A 17,204-nucleotide genomic window follows, 5' to 3' on the forward strand; every position below is an offset into this window, starting at 1 on the left:
CTGCTGAGTGAGGGTACATAAGGCACACTCAAGAGAGATGCAAAGTTGACGCCACTTGGCCTATAAGCCCTTCTCCCTCCCTCCAACCTGACAACCAGTAGTACATGATGAAGTAACATCAACAGGGTGACCAGATGGCGAGCAGCTACTTCGTAATTACAAACCAAGCACAAACTTACATCATGGGTTGGTTTTCCTATGTAATTTTTCAATGGTGCATAGAGTTAATGGCCCACAAGTCTACATCATTTCTCATTCTACACTTTGACCCTTGTGTAAGATTTCCACTCACCATCAGCAAGTACGAAACTTGATCGTGTACTAGGGTCGCTGAGTCACTGGCACTATAAAAAGCCACACCAGTTGGTGGCAGGCAGCAAGGCCTCCTGGCCTGCTCTGCTTCAGTTCTGCCCACTTTTTGGTAAGGACAGCGATCAGACAGAAAAGGAACCTTTATCAAGATCTGACCCTTACTTAGGACAGCAGCATCTACTGCAACCTACTCTGCCTCAACCTTCTGTAATCTCCTCTATAGAAAATAGTTGACACATTAATTAATTCTAGACCCGCAGCCAAAAAGGCAGGGTAAAGCAAAGGCTAGATTTGCAGGCACCGTTTCTGTAGCATCCACTATGTGCCAGAAATCATACTGTTAGCTTACATTCAGGATTGCTTCATATGTACAATAACCATGAGGATGCAAGCATTAGTACCATCTATGAACAAATGAGAAAAATACTATTGATGTTTAAGTCATCAAAGGTATGGGCCCTTCACTGACCTTTCTAATCCCCACAGGAAGGGCTAGCTTTGCACACAAATCCTTTCCCAACTGTAACCTCTGGTACCTCTTTTCTGTTGCTTTGGACTCTGACTCACTACCATGTGTCTGATATCACCTTTATCTTTCTATTGGGCCCCAAAGGTCAAAGATTCCCACTCACTCAATACTCTTCCCCACCTTCATTTTTCTTCTTTTTTTTTTTTTTTGAAAGTTTTAGCAAAGGTTTAAGTTAAAGAAGGGAGAAATAGAAAAAGAGAAAGATTCATTTCCTATTCTTCATGCAAAAAATAGGAATTAAAGAATCCTACCCTCAACTCTTACCTTCTTGCTAACTCATAAGAACTAACCTCAGACTCTGGGAGTCTTACTTTTCAGAGATAAAACCTAACAACTTCAAATTCAAAACATTAAAAAAAAAAAAAAAAAGATGTCATTACTTACATCAGAATGATTTCACAAAAAATTAAAACAAAACCCACGAAGAAAAATCCACGAATGTGGCCAAATATAAATTGTTAAGCCCAAACAACAAAAAAATACACAACTGTTTTACTGTACTATTCCTCCCATTTTTCTATAGTTGGAACACTTTTTTAAGTAATGAACATGATTTTAATTGCTCTCTAATATCTCATTCCTAAATACATAATAAGCTCAGTCTAAAATAGACATTTGCATTAGATAGATCATCAAGTTCTTCTATTTTTGTTTTAATTTTTCTTATTTAAAATGGTCTTAATTTTCTAATATTTTCAGTGCTGGAGATGATACATGATAGATAAGTAAGTGCTTTACTACTGAGTTATCAGCTCTGTCTTTATTTAAACTTCTACTTAGTTTTTGTTTGTTTGCTTTGTTGTTACGGTTTGGGGTAATCTTGAACTCATCATTTTCACGCCTCAATCTCGCAAGTGCTACGACTGGAAGTGTGCGCCACCACGTCCAATTTTGGTCTACAGGTTAGCAAAAGTTTTAACAAAACCAAACTCAAATCTGCAAGAATAACTTCCTTTACATATACATATTCCCACAGATACAGTGGGAAGTTAATTTGCATTAGGTAACAGCAATTTTTTTTTTCTCTTTATTTACTTGGGGTTGAAGAGTCTTTCCATTTTCTTCTTGGAACAGAGGACAAATGGGACTTAAAGTAAAGACATTGTTTATTAATAGGTAGGTTTTAATTGTCCACAACTCAAGATCTAACCCAGTGCCAGCCACTGGGACACTTTCCATGTGACAGCACTCAAAAAATGCCTATTGGTGACTACGGCAACAAGTCAGAAGGAAATTTATTTCTGAAATCATTCTTCCTCTGTAGCCCACCCTTGGAGCTGGTAGTTTTACCTTCAAGTAGAATAAGGCGCGTGAAGTAAATTCTAAAATTCAGATACTTACTTCCCAGAGTTGAGTCCCTTCATGTGGTCTGTGTAAATATAGATATCAGGTATGAACTTGTTGAGGATGCTCCTCGCAGACTCCACGATCCGGTTGGCCATCTGAGGCGACACACGCACCGAGTACCTGTAGCCTAGAGTTAAGGATATAACGTTGCTTGTACCTCAAGCAGAGAAGCTGGCAAGGATTTGTCAAACTATCAAGAACAAACTAGGACTTAGAATTCCATACGATTCCAGCTGCATGTAATTGCTTAACTTTCTAGTACCATCACTCAACTTTTTTATTTTTGCCAGTCCTGGGACTTGAACTCAAGACCTGAGCACTGTTCTTGAGCTTCTTTTTGCTCAAGGCTAGCACTTCTACCACTTGAGCTACAGCGCCACTTCTGGCTTTTTTTCTGTTTATGTGGTGCTGAGGAATTGAACCTAGGGATTCATGCATGCTAGGCAAGCACTCTACCACTAAGCTACATTCTCACTCTCAACTTTTTTCCATTATTATCCAAGGTCCACATGCTCATAGTAAGGAAAAAAAAATCTAATTGAGAATGGAAAGTTTAAATTCAAGATTCTTCAACGTGGACCCTAACTTCCTACTCATATTTCCTTTCTCTAGAGATTGTCCAACTGAGAAGGCACGGAGACACTTGCCTCTTCCTGCAGGTATCTTCCTTTAAAGGTACCACATGCAAGAACACCTCTCTATTCCCTGTCCATTTCTGTGGCTACATGCATGAAATCCTTCAATAAGAACCTAAAGCTAGGATATACTCCTCCCTGGGCTGGACCTGCCTGTCTCCTGGTGTGCTAACACCAGGAAGCAGAAAACATTTAGTCAAAGATCAAGGTGATTACTGTTATAAAGTTCTAAACAGTTTCTCCCTCCCCCACCCCGACTCAGAGCCTATGTCCTATTATTTAAGAATCACTCCATTTGTGGGTAATACAGATTCCTCCACCTGCTAACTTATGGTGAGGAAGAATGACAATTACTAGCACTTCTACTATATGGCACCTGAGAAAAGGAGGAAATTACTGGGAACAAGTGTTTGAGGAGATAGCTGGCTACATGAAAAAAATACCAACAAGTGACCTTCCCTCTCTCCCGATACAGACCCACACACTGCAAGTGTGTCTGTGTGATCTTCCCACCGCAGCACAAATGCTGGAAGATTACAGAAGAACACGTTTCACTTAAGCTGAGAAACAAAACTGTTGTACAAGGAACTTGACTAAGCATCATATCCCGAACCCTTCGCTAACAAAACAAGCTGAGTGAGTGTCCCAGAGGCCAGCGACCCTCCTACATCTTACCAGCCCGCTATGGACTACACAGCATTTGTCCCCTGATATCTTTATTTGATTTGGTATCTTTAGCTCCCTCCACCCGTTCAGCTTTACCAAATTCTCCCACCTCAACTATCTTCCCCTCTTCTTCCAACCTCGAATTCCTCCTCTTTCCCCTGAAGCCCTCTCACCTCACTACAATCTCCACCTGAACTTACCGCACGTCTCCCTTCCCCTACACACACCTCGTTCTTGCTCTGAAAGAGACCACACACGCCATAAGGGCAGTGGCTTGACTGCTGCATCCCTAACTCTGATGCTCCTACTTTTATACTCAGAAATGCTCAATAAATATTTGACTTGACTCAAAAGGACAAAACTGCAATGGGGAAAGAGCAAAGAATTTTTCAGTACACAAGAGCTCGGTTACATCACCACCAAATTGTACTTTTGACCACAGGCAGTTTAGACAAACAGTCCTGGGTCTCAGATGCTTTGGACTGAGTGGGTGCCTCTCATCTGAGCCTGACATTGCCCACACTCCTCGAGATAGCACAAGAGATGCCATTATCATAATCAATCACATTTATGGCTCTCAAAAAGAAAATTTTTTTTTTGGGTCCGGTCGTGGGGCCTGAACTCTGGGCCTGGGCGCTGTCCTCAGCTCTTCAGCTCAAGGCTAGCGCTCTACCACTTGAGCCACAGCGCCACTTCCGGCTTTTTCTTTTTGCTTATGTGGTGCTGAGGAATCGAACCCAGGGCCTCATGCATGCAAGGCAAGCGCTCTACCACTGAGCCACCTTCCCAGCCCCACCTCAAAATTCTTTTACATATATTATTATCACTTTATTTTATATGTGGAACAGGCCTATCGTAAGGGTCATGATTCCTAGTTCCAGGGTTTCATCTAAAGTAAGCCTGTGGGTTGCAGAGCAAAGTTAATTGCTCAAAATTCAAACGATTTGGCTTCAAAATACATATTCCAACTGGGCATTGGTGATTCACGCCTGTAATCCTAACCATTCAGGAGGTTGAGACCTGAGGATCGTTCAAAGGATGGTCTGAAGCCAGCCCTGGGCAGAAAAGTCCACGAGACTCTTATCTCGAATTAATCACCGACACACACAAAAAAGGACAGAAGTAGAGCTGTGACTCAAGTAGTAGAGCACTAGCCTTCGGCAAAAGAAGCTCGGAGACAGAGACACAGGCCCCAAGTTCAAGCCCTAGGAATGGCAGGAAAAACAAAAAAAATTCCAGCTGCTCTGGAGGGGATGGCTAGAAGGACCGCAGTTTGAGGTCAGCCTGTGCACAGTTCACAAGACCCCATCTCAACAAACAAGCTGGGCCGGGTGTTTCTTACCTGTAGTCCCTACTTACATAGTAAGCCACAGGTAGGAGGACTAGAGCCCAAGGCCAGCCAGCCAACCCCAGGCAAAATCTGAAACCCTGTCCAGAGAATAGCTAAAAGTAAAAAAGGGATGGGGGAGGAGGACACAGTTCACATGGTAGAAAACCTGAGCAGCTATTTCCAAACCCTAGTACTAAAGAGAAAAATGTAAAACCTATATTCTGGCTTCATCATTTAACTCTTACACATGGGATCGTGAGCTCTGGGACAGCACCACAAAACTAACACAGAATGTTCTTTTCTCTTCCCTCCCTCCCCCCCCCATCCCCATTAGGCAATAGGGAGGATCAGAGTGGGTGGCATTCAATAAAAGGTAACTGCTGTGCAATCACAGCAAGCAGCCAACACCAACTCCCTCTAGACTCTGCCAGTCAGTCATCGACCGGGAGGGGAGGGGACGAGGGAGATTTGGTTAAAACCACACTTCTCCCAACTTGAGCCCTCTTAGAGGAGGGGAAAAAAAGATGAAGAAGAAAAGCCACCAAGCTCAGTCCAACAGTCAATCAGCCTTACACCAAAAAGAAAGAAAGAAAAAGTACAAAAGTGAAGTCTTTTGCAAAGGCAGCTTCCCCCCCACCCCCATCCCACTGCCCCCAGGCTCCAAACTTGGCAGGCAACCTGCTAATTCAGCCCACATTCCTCTGAGGTGCTTGTTTAATAGGGCAGCTCGGCTGACCAATAGTTGGAACACTGGGCCTCTAGACAGGAGACTGAGCGAGTGTGGCATGTTGACTTTCCTGGCAAGCAGAGAGGAAGCTTCTACCAGTGAGAGAGGCACCAGGGATGGTTCAGGTATTCCATCCAGGGCTCAGAAGGGAGGGATGTAGACTAACCTGGCTAGTCTCCTGCAGATGCAAGGCTCCAATTATACAGCCAGGAGAAATCAGGGAGCGACAAAGCTGCACCTACAGGGCCAGGCTACCAGTCTTCCAGTTTCTAGGCACCCCTCCATAAAGCCCCCAAGACAGCCTTGAGGGTGCTCTCAAAGGATCGTTCACAAGACTTGGAACAAAGAGCACAGAGTTACCCCAATATGGTAGCCTCCAGGAGAACCTATGGGACTTTGATTAAAAAAACAACAACAAAAAAAAACTAGCATTTTGGGCAAGTGATTGTGAAAAATGGAAAACACATGGTCACGAACTATGTTGGATATGGGGGTTCCCTGGATGGTGGACACAAGGCAGCAGTCATGAGATCCACCTGTAAGTGACTGACATGGATCTGTAGAAATGGCGTATTTGGTTTACAAAATACACATCTAGTCTCACTGCATTTCTATTACTTCGTAGTCTTCTCCATAAGCTGTTCCAGCTGCAAAGAATACTAGCAAGAATATCACCTGAGGAAGTCACCTGGGGGGCCCAGGACAAGCGCCACTTCTCAACCTGCCCGCAATCTCCCCCTACCTTCCTACAGGGCGGAGACTTGAGGTAAGTCCCAAGACAGCCACGCAGAGAACACATCCAGGCAAGTTTCTTCTATATTCCTGTAGATTCAATGATATATTCTCCCCCCCCCCCGCCCCCTCTCTCTCGTTTTATGTTTTCTTGATACTCTTGTGGTGCTGTGTTTCTTTTCTTTTCTTTCTGGCAACACCAGGGTTTGACCTTAGGCCACAGTTCTCATCTGGTTTACTTGCTCATAGCTGGCACTCTAATCCTGGAGCCATTCCTCTAGCCTTGCTTTTTGCTGGTTAACTGGAAATGAATTCTACAAACTTTTGTGCCAGGGCAAGCCTCAAACAGATCCTCTGGATCTGAGTCTCCTGAATAGCTAGGATTACAGCATGAGGTACTGGTTGGTGTCTAGTTACAAGTTTCATTTTTATGTCAATAAGTGCTCTCTCGAACTATAAGACAAAGAAAAAGTTAAAAGCCTAGCTCCGGATAACATACTGATAGGAGAAAAAGAACGAATCAACCTAGCCATGCTAAGGCATAAAAATACAAGCAGTATGCAGGGCTACTGTGCCCCAGGATTAACACATACACCAGTAGTAATAATAATAATAAAGCATTATATTCAACTAATAGTTACAATCTCACTGTTTCAAAAATGTTTCCATTATTGTCTCAAATTTAACCGTCCTGAGAAGAAATAAAGCCGTTAAGTAAGTCATTCTGATCTTAAGTGAGGCAGAAAAGAAGAATGAGAAATCTAAACCCATGTAAGGATACGCCATTCCTCTAATTCGTTTGATTTTTCCTGGATCTGTGAGCTGAATAGGCTTCAGAACCTTCCTTACAGGACAAGAGAAAATCACTTCGCCGCCTCCTCCGGGAGGCATTCCACGTCGTACAATCTGCATAAAATGGGAGAGGCGGAGGTGAAGAGACTGGCGAGGCAAAGACACAGCGGAGCAAAGTGGAGTCCCCTGGTGCCAAACTGGGGAAGGTTTTCTCCATGGCTCTTCTTCACATGGTTGTTGTTGTTGTTGTTTTGTCGGTCATGGGGCTTGAACTCTGGGCCTGGGCGCTGTTCCTGAGCTCTTCGGCTCAAGGCAAGCGCTCTACCACTTGAGCCACAGCGCCACTTCCTGTTTTCTGGTGGTGAATTGGAGAGAAGAGTCTCAGGGACTTTCCTGCCCAGACTGGCTTTGAACCACGATCCTCAGATCTCAGCCTCCTGAGTAGCTAGGATTACAGGAGTGAGCCACCGGCACCTGACGCTTCTTCATCTTAAGCCCTTCAAAGTCTGTAGCATCTAAAGTCAGCAACAAGAGGGAGCAGATCAAAGTGGCTTCCTCTTTACCTACAGAAACAGGCCACTTCACTACCTTGGTCTATTCTCGGATCCTAGTTTGTCAGCTGATCTCATTTCTTAACCACCGAAAATCTGTTATTATCTTCTAATGCAAACTGCACATCTACCAAAACTCCGTATTATCCCCAAAATTTTTCTTTTATTTAAATCTAATTTCTTCCATTTAAAATTATAAAATGAGCCGGTGCCTGTGGTTCACGCCTGTAATCCTAGCTATTCAGGAGGCTGAGATCTGAGGATCACAGTTCTAAACCAGCCTAGGAGATGAGTTCATGAAATTCTTATCTTCAATTAGCCATGAAAAAGCTGGAAATGGAGCTGTGGCTCAAGTGATAGAATGCTAGCCTTAAGTTTAAAAAGAAAAGCTCAGGGACAGCGCCCAGACCCTGAGTTCAAGCTTTAGGACCAGCACAAAAAAATAAAATGAAAAAGAGATGTCCAGTACCACCATACTTGATTGCTTTATTCCTTTCCTTTCGATAATAAAGAGATGGGGGAGGGGGGGCAGATGAATGAAGAAAAGAGAGGGAAAATGCAGACAAAATCTAATATATATCCTACAAAATTAAGAAAAGTGAGGGAAAGGGTAGGTAGGGGAGAAATGGGTGAGAATATTGAAAGGTGTGATATTGATCAATTTTATATATCGTATTCATGGAAGTAGTGCTGTGGCTCAAAGTGATAGAGAGCTAGCCTTGACCAAAAAGAGCTCTGGGACAGTGCCCAGCCCCCAGGTTCAAGCCCCAGGACTAACAAAACAAAACAAATTTTAAAAATACATATACTGTATTCATAAACTGCTTTGTTAAGGGCTGGGAAGGTAGCAGAGTAGTAGAATGCTTGCCTTGCATGCATGAGGCCCTGGTTTCAATTCCTCAGCACCACATAAGCAGAAAAAGCCAGAAGTGGTGCTATGGCTCAAGTGGTTGAGTGCTAGCCTTAAGCTGAAGAGCTGAGGGACAGCGTCCGGGCCCAGAGTTCAGGCCCCACAACCAACAATAACAAAAACCAAACCTGCTTTGTTAAACAGCAACTCCTTTGTACACTACTTAAAGATAACAATAAATAGTTAATAGATGTTTAAAGTACTTGTACAAGGTTTGAGAAATACTGCAAGCTCCTGGACATAAGTTGCACAGATGATTTAGGTCAGAGAGGCAGTGGGATCACAGTTCTTGCTGCTCAAGAATTGTGAAGAGGAAGGCAGGAATTAAGTCCATGGGAAATGCTCATAGCAGCACCTACCACAAAGTAAGTGTAACATGACTGTTGGCTACTACAGTCATTACTAAAAGGTCGCCTTTAGTTGGAAATCAGTAGTGTCTGGTTTGTCTGGTTGGTAAGCTTTGTGGGTGTTCTGGGACTTCTGATAAACAGTGACTTCAAATCTCTCTCTCTCTCTCTCTCTCTCTCTCTCTCTCTCACACACACACACACACACACACACACACACAGTCACAACTCTTCCAAATGAGTTCATGAGAAATGTTTGATACTTATATAGAAAGCCAGCAGTTCATACCTTTAGCTCAAATGATTCTCCATCAATCCCAAACTGTTTCAACAAAGGGAGCGCTGTTGCCTTAAGAACATCAACCTAGAAATTATTTCAGGAAAGAAGTAAGACAGTTTAAAGTGTTATACAGTCCAAGGAGCAAGTGAGGCTTAGCAACCACAGTTTGCTAAGAGGAAAAGAGAGCTGGCTTACAGCGGCTCTGCTTTTGAGTAGATCTACAAGTTTACAGGCCAGGAGGGGAAGGGGCGCCATCAGCCTGGCGTTCCTCACTGATCACAGGGACCTGCGCCTATCTTAAAGTCACTGGGGGCACTATATGCAACATGGGAAAAACTGCCAAACTCGCACAGAAAACTAACCTGGCCCTTGTTCATTCTCATTTTCTTCCCTAATTCCTCTTTTTTCTAAGATGGCCTTTTAATGTTTAGAGCTGGGGGCACAATGAGCCTATGCAAACCAAATAAAATGTTCAAGGTGAATCCAGCCAGGTGTAGGTGGTATTTCTACATGAATGTACGGGTGGATGGGGCTAAGACAAACCTCAAAGTACATGAAGAAGCACAGGACCCCCCCCCCCCCAACTTCATTCAGACCACGCCACCTGCTTCTGTTATGTCTTTCTGTTATGTCTTTCCCAGTTTCTAGGTCTTCCCTAGTCACCTGTGGATCCTCATAGGGTGTGCAAATGACATTCACATCATATATACCTAACAAGCCCATAAATATTGCTCAACTACACAAAGGAAAGAGAATTACTCCCATACCTGCTCACTAAGGAATGAGCCATTCCCTTTGAAGCCTATGAGGCTGACCTACTAGGGGCAGCGAGGAAAGGTAAAATGAGCAAGAGGGTCCCAGGAGTAGCCCAGTCCTCCTGGCTCTGCCACTAACTCACTGCTTGGTCTCAAACAAGAAACTCACAACTACCTGAATTTCCTTGTCTATACAATAAGGGCTTTAAGCTTCGATTGTCTCCAAGCTGGCAACAACTCTTGGAGGCTGATTCAATAATGCAACAAGGCTTTAGGACAGAAGACAAGTTATAAGTAAATTTTCTGATATCAGAAAATAAAACCCTAAGAACGTGCTCAGGATAGGTCAGTTGTGGCAGGGCTAGTGACTAGGAAAACTTATTCAAGATTTTTATTTGAATTAAGGTTAAGATTTCAATTAAATATTAAAGCCGATATCTTAAGCATGTGTCACTTAACAGTGATGCATTCTGATGCAACATTAAGCAATTTCATCCTTGCTTGAACATCATATCCTGTCCGTATATAACCTGTGTGCAACAATCTAAAATGTGTTATATTAACTCAATCTCCACACAATTACCCTAAACTGCATTACGGATTGTGGATCTCCTTCCTCTAGCAATCCTACAGTTTGAAGGTCTGCTACAAAACTCATGCTAAACTGTATTTGCCAGTGTAACACTTTTAAGATGTAGGACCTTTAAGATGTCATTAAGTCATGAGGATAAAGGTAATTATCTTGGGAGTGGGCTCCTGATCAAAGGATGCATTTGATAAAAAGGATGCTCTAGCTCACCACTGTGAAATCCAGGTACTATATCAAGACACAGCGCAAAGGCTTTCACCAGATCCTGGGAGAATTCCTAGCCTCTAGAACTGTAAGAAATAAATCTTAGAGTAGGAGGATGACTCAAGTGGCACAGTATTTGTCCAACAAGTGCAAGATCATGAATGAGTTCAATCCCCACTATAAAAGAAGAAGAAGAAGAAAAAAGGAATACAGAAAAGAACCTCCCTGCTTTATACATTAGCTAGTCTCAGGTATTTTGTTATAGCAAAGTAAGCAAGGTAAAACAGACTAGCGCTCAGCTAGTACTGGCGCTCAGCACTATTCTTATACTCCTATCAGGGCCCAGGGTAACTCAGCCTTATTAGCTCCCCAGCTGTGTTTACAGCTGCCCATACTATTGAATGAAGTTCTCTAGGGTCAGAATCATTCCTGGTATTCATCCTTTTATGAAGAGAGGAGCTGGGGACATGAACTGACAGGGAAACCACACAAAGGAAGCTTGAAAAAAAAATATTATGTTCTTTATCTAGCCACACCACCAGTCTGATCTTTATTATTTCTATTTCTAGAGGCAGGGGAAGTCCAAGGGCATGTTTAGTTTAACCTAGGCTACAGCCAGGTACTCATGATCATTTTAGTCATGTAATAATAAAAGCAGATGGCAATAAAAACTGATTTGTTTTTTAATATTGTACATAAACACTCACTGTGAACATGTAAAACATGTTTTTTTTTTTAAAAAACCTGTTTGCTAATCAAAACCAATTTTTTAAGATTATCAGCCATCATAGAAAAAGAATATAAAACTGAGATACACTGTGCTACAGTTTTCCCATCAAGGAAGGTACTTTCCCTCCTTGCAATCTGAAAGTGGATCTAAAAAGAAGTGCATACTAAATGACCCCATGCTGCTGACCACATATAGGGTATATATGTGCACATTGGAAGGAAACTAGAAGGAAGACACAGAACCAGAGGGAAATGGAAAACATACAACAGCAAGACCCATCAGCTGCACTGGACATTGATCAAAACGAACTAAGCAACTCAATGGCAGCAATGGGAGGGAGGGAACGAGTGGGAAAGAGGGAACAGATGACACTAAACAAAAGGAAAGGAATGTACATGTCACCCGATGTGAAAGAAATAACTGTATTGTCAAAGCTCATAGAACTCATACACTTTATAGACCACAATAGAGACAATTTGCCCCATGACGGTTAGAATGTGTTTGTGACTTTAACTAAGTACCACTATCCCATAATACTATGAAATTTGTGAAATTTATGTAATCATTTAATCACAATAAAAAATTGCAAAAAAAAATAAAAAGAAGTGCAATCTAAAAGTGCAATCTCAACTTGACCATATCACTTTTAATCAAAGGGCTCATTTCCTAGAACTGTCTAGAAAATGCCAAGGGGAAAAAGCAATCAGTTAATTTAAAATTCTAAACCACTCATGCAACATTCCTCTAAGGATAAAAATTTCAGCTATTTCTCTGTATTCTAGGGGGAAGAGTTTACTCAACTGAGTTTCCAAGAATTTAGAAGTAACTCTTCTACTGCCTTAAGAACATATTAACTGTGTTTAGACTTTAGTGGGTATCTGGGTAAAGACCAACAGTTTTACCTTGGGGCTGCTCAGTACGTCACTAACAGATCCTTCTCAGTTAGGAGAACTACACTTCACAAGTGACCTCAGAAGCTATCCATTTTATGGGTTATGGCATGTGTCCAGAGTGGTAAAAACAAGATTACCTCTTCCTTCAGGACTTCAGGGCCATCAGCTTTCCAACACCTTCTCTAGACCTCCCTAGGAGATGTCTAAGACTGTCACAAAAATCAACTGTGGGGGCTAAGATGAAAACTGTAGTTGGATATTAAACTATTGTCCCCATATATACATATATGTATATATATATATGAAAATTAGTATGCTTGATAAAAAAAACCTGCCAGTACCCATAATCTATCAAAAGCTCACATATTCCTCTCCTATCCTTAGGCCTTTTTGTCTAACTCTGAAAATTCCTAACACAAAGAAAGGCCTTGAGTTCATGACTGAAACCTGCATAAGTAACGATTACACTGTGGCATTGCCAAGAGATATGATTTCCTACTTAAACCTTTGATCTGCTGCCTCCTAGCCTGAGCTCTCACGTGACCTTAGAAACTCTTCATTCCCGCAATACAGCCAAACAGAGCCATCTTTCATGTCAGACATGATGAAATGGCCAGCACCTGTTGTGAAGGTTCCTAGACATAACAATGGAAGGTGTCTTGCTGGAATGTTAGCAACCATCCCCAAAATGACCATTTCAAGTCTGGGTTCATCTGCCTCATGGAATGCATTGACCTCAGATTTAAGGTAAATAACAGAAAGAGCATGCTCCAAAATAAAAGTAAGTTTAAAACAAAAACAAAAATAGACAAAGTGGGGGGGGGGGGGAATTACACCATACACACCATAGTTTGGCCTCAATACTCACTGAAGGATCAACCTGGTCATTGGTCACTCCTCGCAGAACTATTTTTAATGGGTGCTTCATAAATGGAGCCAGGCAAAGAAGTCCTTCTAAGTAATAGCCAATGCTTCGAAGGACACTACAGTCATGTTCCACAGATCCTCCATACAGAAGGCCAGGCTGATAATACAGTGTTGTTCCTTAAAGTGAAGAAAAACAAAAACAAAAAACAGGCAAATGTAGCAGGAACAAAACCAAGTGTCACAAGGCAACGAAGGCAAGAAGTCATCCCAAGGGGAAAATCTGACAAGGGCATCCAAGGGAATTCAAAATGCCATTCCTGACAGCCACACTTCACTCCAAAAGCTGACTCACTACTGTCAAGCCTCTGAAACAGTAATAAACCGTGAGAGTAATTTAATAGACAGTAATAAATTAAAACTCTCCCGAGCCATCTTAAGTTGCCAATGTCACAGCAGGGCACACAGGAGGGCTCTACACGGGCACCCACACCTCCTGGGGGCATTGTCTCAGATCACGCTGATTGGAGGTGGTCTTAGTCTACCAGTATCCTGCATTCTCTAGGCCCTTGAAACAAGTGTTCATACATTTTATTTACCAAACAAGATCCCCAGGAAAAGGTGGGACTTATGGCACTTCATGCTATTCCTGGCAGCGATTTCAATTTAGTATTAGTAAATGGAAAGACCACAAATTATTTCATGGCATTAGTGAATGCTCTTCATTATCCTTACTTATTTTTTCTTTTTCTTTTTGAACCCAGGCCTTTTAGCCTAGCTGGCATTTTAGCTCATTTGATGCTATCCCATTTGAGCCACACTTCCACTGATACATGGTATATATGACTAGAGGATAAAATATTCTGCCTTGTGAATCACTGAAAAAGGATTTTTGTTTTTGGGGGGGATTTGGGTTTTTGTTGTTGTTGTTGTTGTTGTTGTTGTTAATTTGGCCAGGTGACAATGGCTCATGTTTGTAACCCTAGCTACTTAGGAGGCAGGATCTGAAGATCATAATCAAAGCCAGCCCAGGCAGGAAAGTCTGTAAGGCTCTTATCTCCAATTAACCACCAAAAAGCTGTGGAAATAGAGCTGTGGCTGAGCAAAAGAAGCTCAGCAACAGTACCCAGGCCCTGAGTTCAAGCCACAGGACGGACACACACACACACACACACACACACACACACACACACGGAAGCCAACATATGAGAAAGGCTATATACAAGGGTATATAGCCCACAGAATCAGCCACAGGATGCTTGCCATGGTCTCTTGTAACAGCAAAAAGTGTATCATAAGTAGTGGTTACTTCAATTATTACTCATCCAAAAAGCCCATAGAAGTAAGGTGGTAGACCAGTTCCTGAAGCAAGGAAAGCTCTGAGACACACATGCTACTGAAAAAACTCTGGCTGCAGAAAAACACGAAAAACATGACCCTGTTGATGGCTGGGTTTGTACAGGGGCCCATATAAGCTAATGCTGTGACACTGGCTATCCCTAGAGAAGACTGTCAAAAGACAATAAGAGGTGCATTTGTTGTAACTAGAAAGTTCTTATAAATCTACAAGTAAACACTCAAGGACGGTAAAGGACAAGAAAAAAAAATACAGCAGAACATGATCAACTATTTAGAATTCTAGACATTCACAAAGTGAGTCCAAAGGACGATATTCTTAGGAAAGAATCACCAAGGTTCAATAGCTATGGGCACATGATTAAATAAAATGATGTTTATCCAAAAGAACTCCAAGAAATGGAAACAAGAGGTTTTATGTTATTTTTGCTTTCTTGTGGGTTTTTTTGGGTCACTGTTTTTGGTAGCTGTACCTTTTGTCTTGTATGTAAGTTTATGTGCTTGCAGGAGGGTAAGGGAGAACACAGAAATGGTGGAACAAAGGGTGAACAAATGCAGCAGTGACATTCACTAGACACTGTGTAAAAAATGAATGACACAACTTATGGGGGAGAGGAACTGGGAATAGGTGACACTTCAAAAAGAAATGTACTCATTACCTATACAGGTATGACCCCTCTGTACATCACCTTTACAGTAATAATAAAATAAGTAAAAATAAAAGTAAGAGAATAGAAGTGAAGGACTTCTCACATTTTGTGCATCTTTTTGTACAAATTTTAAGAGACAAACTTTAAATAAAATAGGTATTAGTACATACAAACTCAGAATTTGTTGTAAGAACTTACTATGATGGTATAAATAAATGGACTTTGAGAAGTTTTGCATAAATGCTACACGTAATTTTTTCCTTTTGTGCTAATACTGGGGGGCTTGAACCCAGGGCACCAAGTAGCCAGGATAAAAAGAGTGGCTAGACACTGGTGGCTCATGGCTATAATACTCGGGAGGCTGAGATCTAAGAATCTTGGTTCAATGCCAGCCCTGGCAGGAAAATCCATGAGACTCACCTCCAATAAACTTCTAAAAAGTCAGAAGTAGAGCTGTGGCTTTAGTAGTAGAATAACAGCCTTGAGCAAAAAAGCTCAGGGATAGTGCCTGTGACCTCAGTTCAAGCCCCAAGACAGGCACCCCTCCCCCGCCCCCCAAAACGGTACTGGCTTGTCATTCATCTGACAATTTTCAGGTAATCATGTGAATGTCACTTAAATTGGAAGATTTCATGTACATGTCTGGACAATCATATAACACAGAAGGAACTAATAAGCCTTTTTATCTGAACTGGTATTTTAATAAGTTTAACTATACTATTCACTCACAAAATTTTCATGTTAATCCCAAAAGGTACTTCTACATCATCTAATCTGATAATGACTTATGTGTACAAAGTGATTAGTAAAATTTTCAACATAATACACTATTTATACCACTAAAAAGGGTAAGAAACAGACTGGGGGAGGGGGGGAGGTGTGGCTCAAATGGTAGCGCATCTGCTGGGAAAGTACAAGACTGAGTTCAAACTCTGCCAAAAAGTGAGAAATGGAGGAATGTACAGCGAGGTATTTACAGGAATTGACAGAAAAGCAGCTTACCTGTTTGGTTTATTTCTATTCGAGAGCCATTAGTTATTTTGTCCAATAGCCTTATGAAGCTGGCTTCAAAATCTGTAAGAAAAAGAGGAAATGCATTGGTCTGGTGTTAAGGTACTATTTCCAGAACGCTTATCTGTCCAGATTCTGCAGGAAAGGACAGGTTACGTCCAGCATCACATCCGGGTTTTCTTCCAGAACTGGCTGAGGAATCTGAAGCACCAGCTAGAATATATGGTTAGTATAGAACTGCTGGAAAGAGTTCAGCTTTCACATTCACACGAAATGGCAACTCCACCAGCAACCGAATGGAATGTTAATTTCAGCAGCATAAAGTCCATAAAAGATCTGTTCTTTGACCTTAGGATGGCCAAATAGGACAGAAACAGCAGAAAGTAAGGAAGGTTTAAAATTGCCCCCTCCCCTCCCTACCTCTTGCTCCAAAATAACTGAGAGGGGAAATTAAATGGAAGGCCATTAAAGTGGAAATTAAATGGTGTCTCACAGACAGGAAAAGATCACTAACTAGTTCTTTTTTTGGTTTCTTTAAGAAGGTGCTTCAACCGGGTACTGATGGCTCACACCTGTAATCCTAGCTAGTCAAGGGGCTGAGATCTGAAGACCACAGTTCAAAGCCAGCCTGGGCAGGAAAGACCATGAGACTCTTATCTCCAATAAACTACTCAGAAAAACTGAAAAATGGCACTGTGGCTTTACGTGAAAGAGCACTAGCCTTGAGCAAAGAGAGCTCAGTAACAGGGCCCCAAGTTAAAGCCCTACAACTAACACCATCTACCCTCCAAAATAAGTAACAGTAATATTATATTGAAACTCTTTAAAAAAAGTTGTTGTTGTTGTTGGTTGTCTCAAGGTCTTTCCTATCTGGGCTGGCCCAAGATCCAGAGATATCAGCCTCCTGATTAGTTGGGATTATAGGCATGAGCCACAGCACTGTTACCTATTTGTAAATGCATAAAACACAATTAATACATGAGCTTCATTTGTT

General features: G+C 41.9%; 1 protein-coding gene across 3 annotated transcripts in view; it reads right to left on the reverse strand.

Moving 5' to 3' along the window:
- Rcl1 (RNA terminal phosphate cyclase like 1) overlaps nucleotides 1-17,204 on the reverse strand; it is a 52,225-nt gene that overhangs the window by 18,110 nt on the left and 16,911 nt on the right. For 2 of the 3 annotated variants that reach the window (XM_042699405.1, XM_042699406.1), the window contains exons 2-6: nucleotides 16,202-16,273; nucleotides 13,198-13,373; nucleotides 9,168-9,242; nucleotides 7,060-7,184; nucleotides 2,183-2,308 (exon numbers count right to left, since the gene is read on the reverse strand). In XM_042699405.1, the coding sequence (XP_042555339.1) occupies nucleotides 2,183-2,308; nucleotides 7,060-7,184; nucleotides 9,168-9,242; nucleotides 13,198-13,373; nucleotides 16,202-16,273 (574 nt within the window). The remainder of the gene's footprint in view (nucleotides 1-2,182; nucleotides 2,309-7,059; nucleotides 7,185-9,167; nucleotides 9,243-13,197; nucleotides 13,374-16,201; nucleotides 16,274-17,204) is intronic. The other variant, XM_042699407.1, reaches the window with a different exon arrangement.

This window comes from Dipodomys spectabilis, unplaced genomic scaffold (genome assembly GCF_019054845.1).
Source record: "Dipodomys spectabilis isolate Male_0828 unplaced genomic scaffold, ASM1905484v1 ptg000241l, whole genome shotgun sequence".
Taxonomy (NCBI): Eukaryota; Metazoa; Chordata; class Mammalia; order Rodentia; family Heteromyidae; genus Dipodomys; species Dipodomys spectabilis.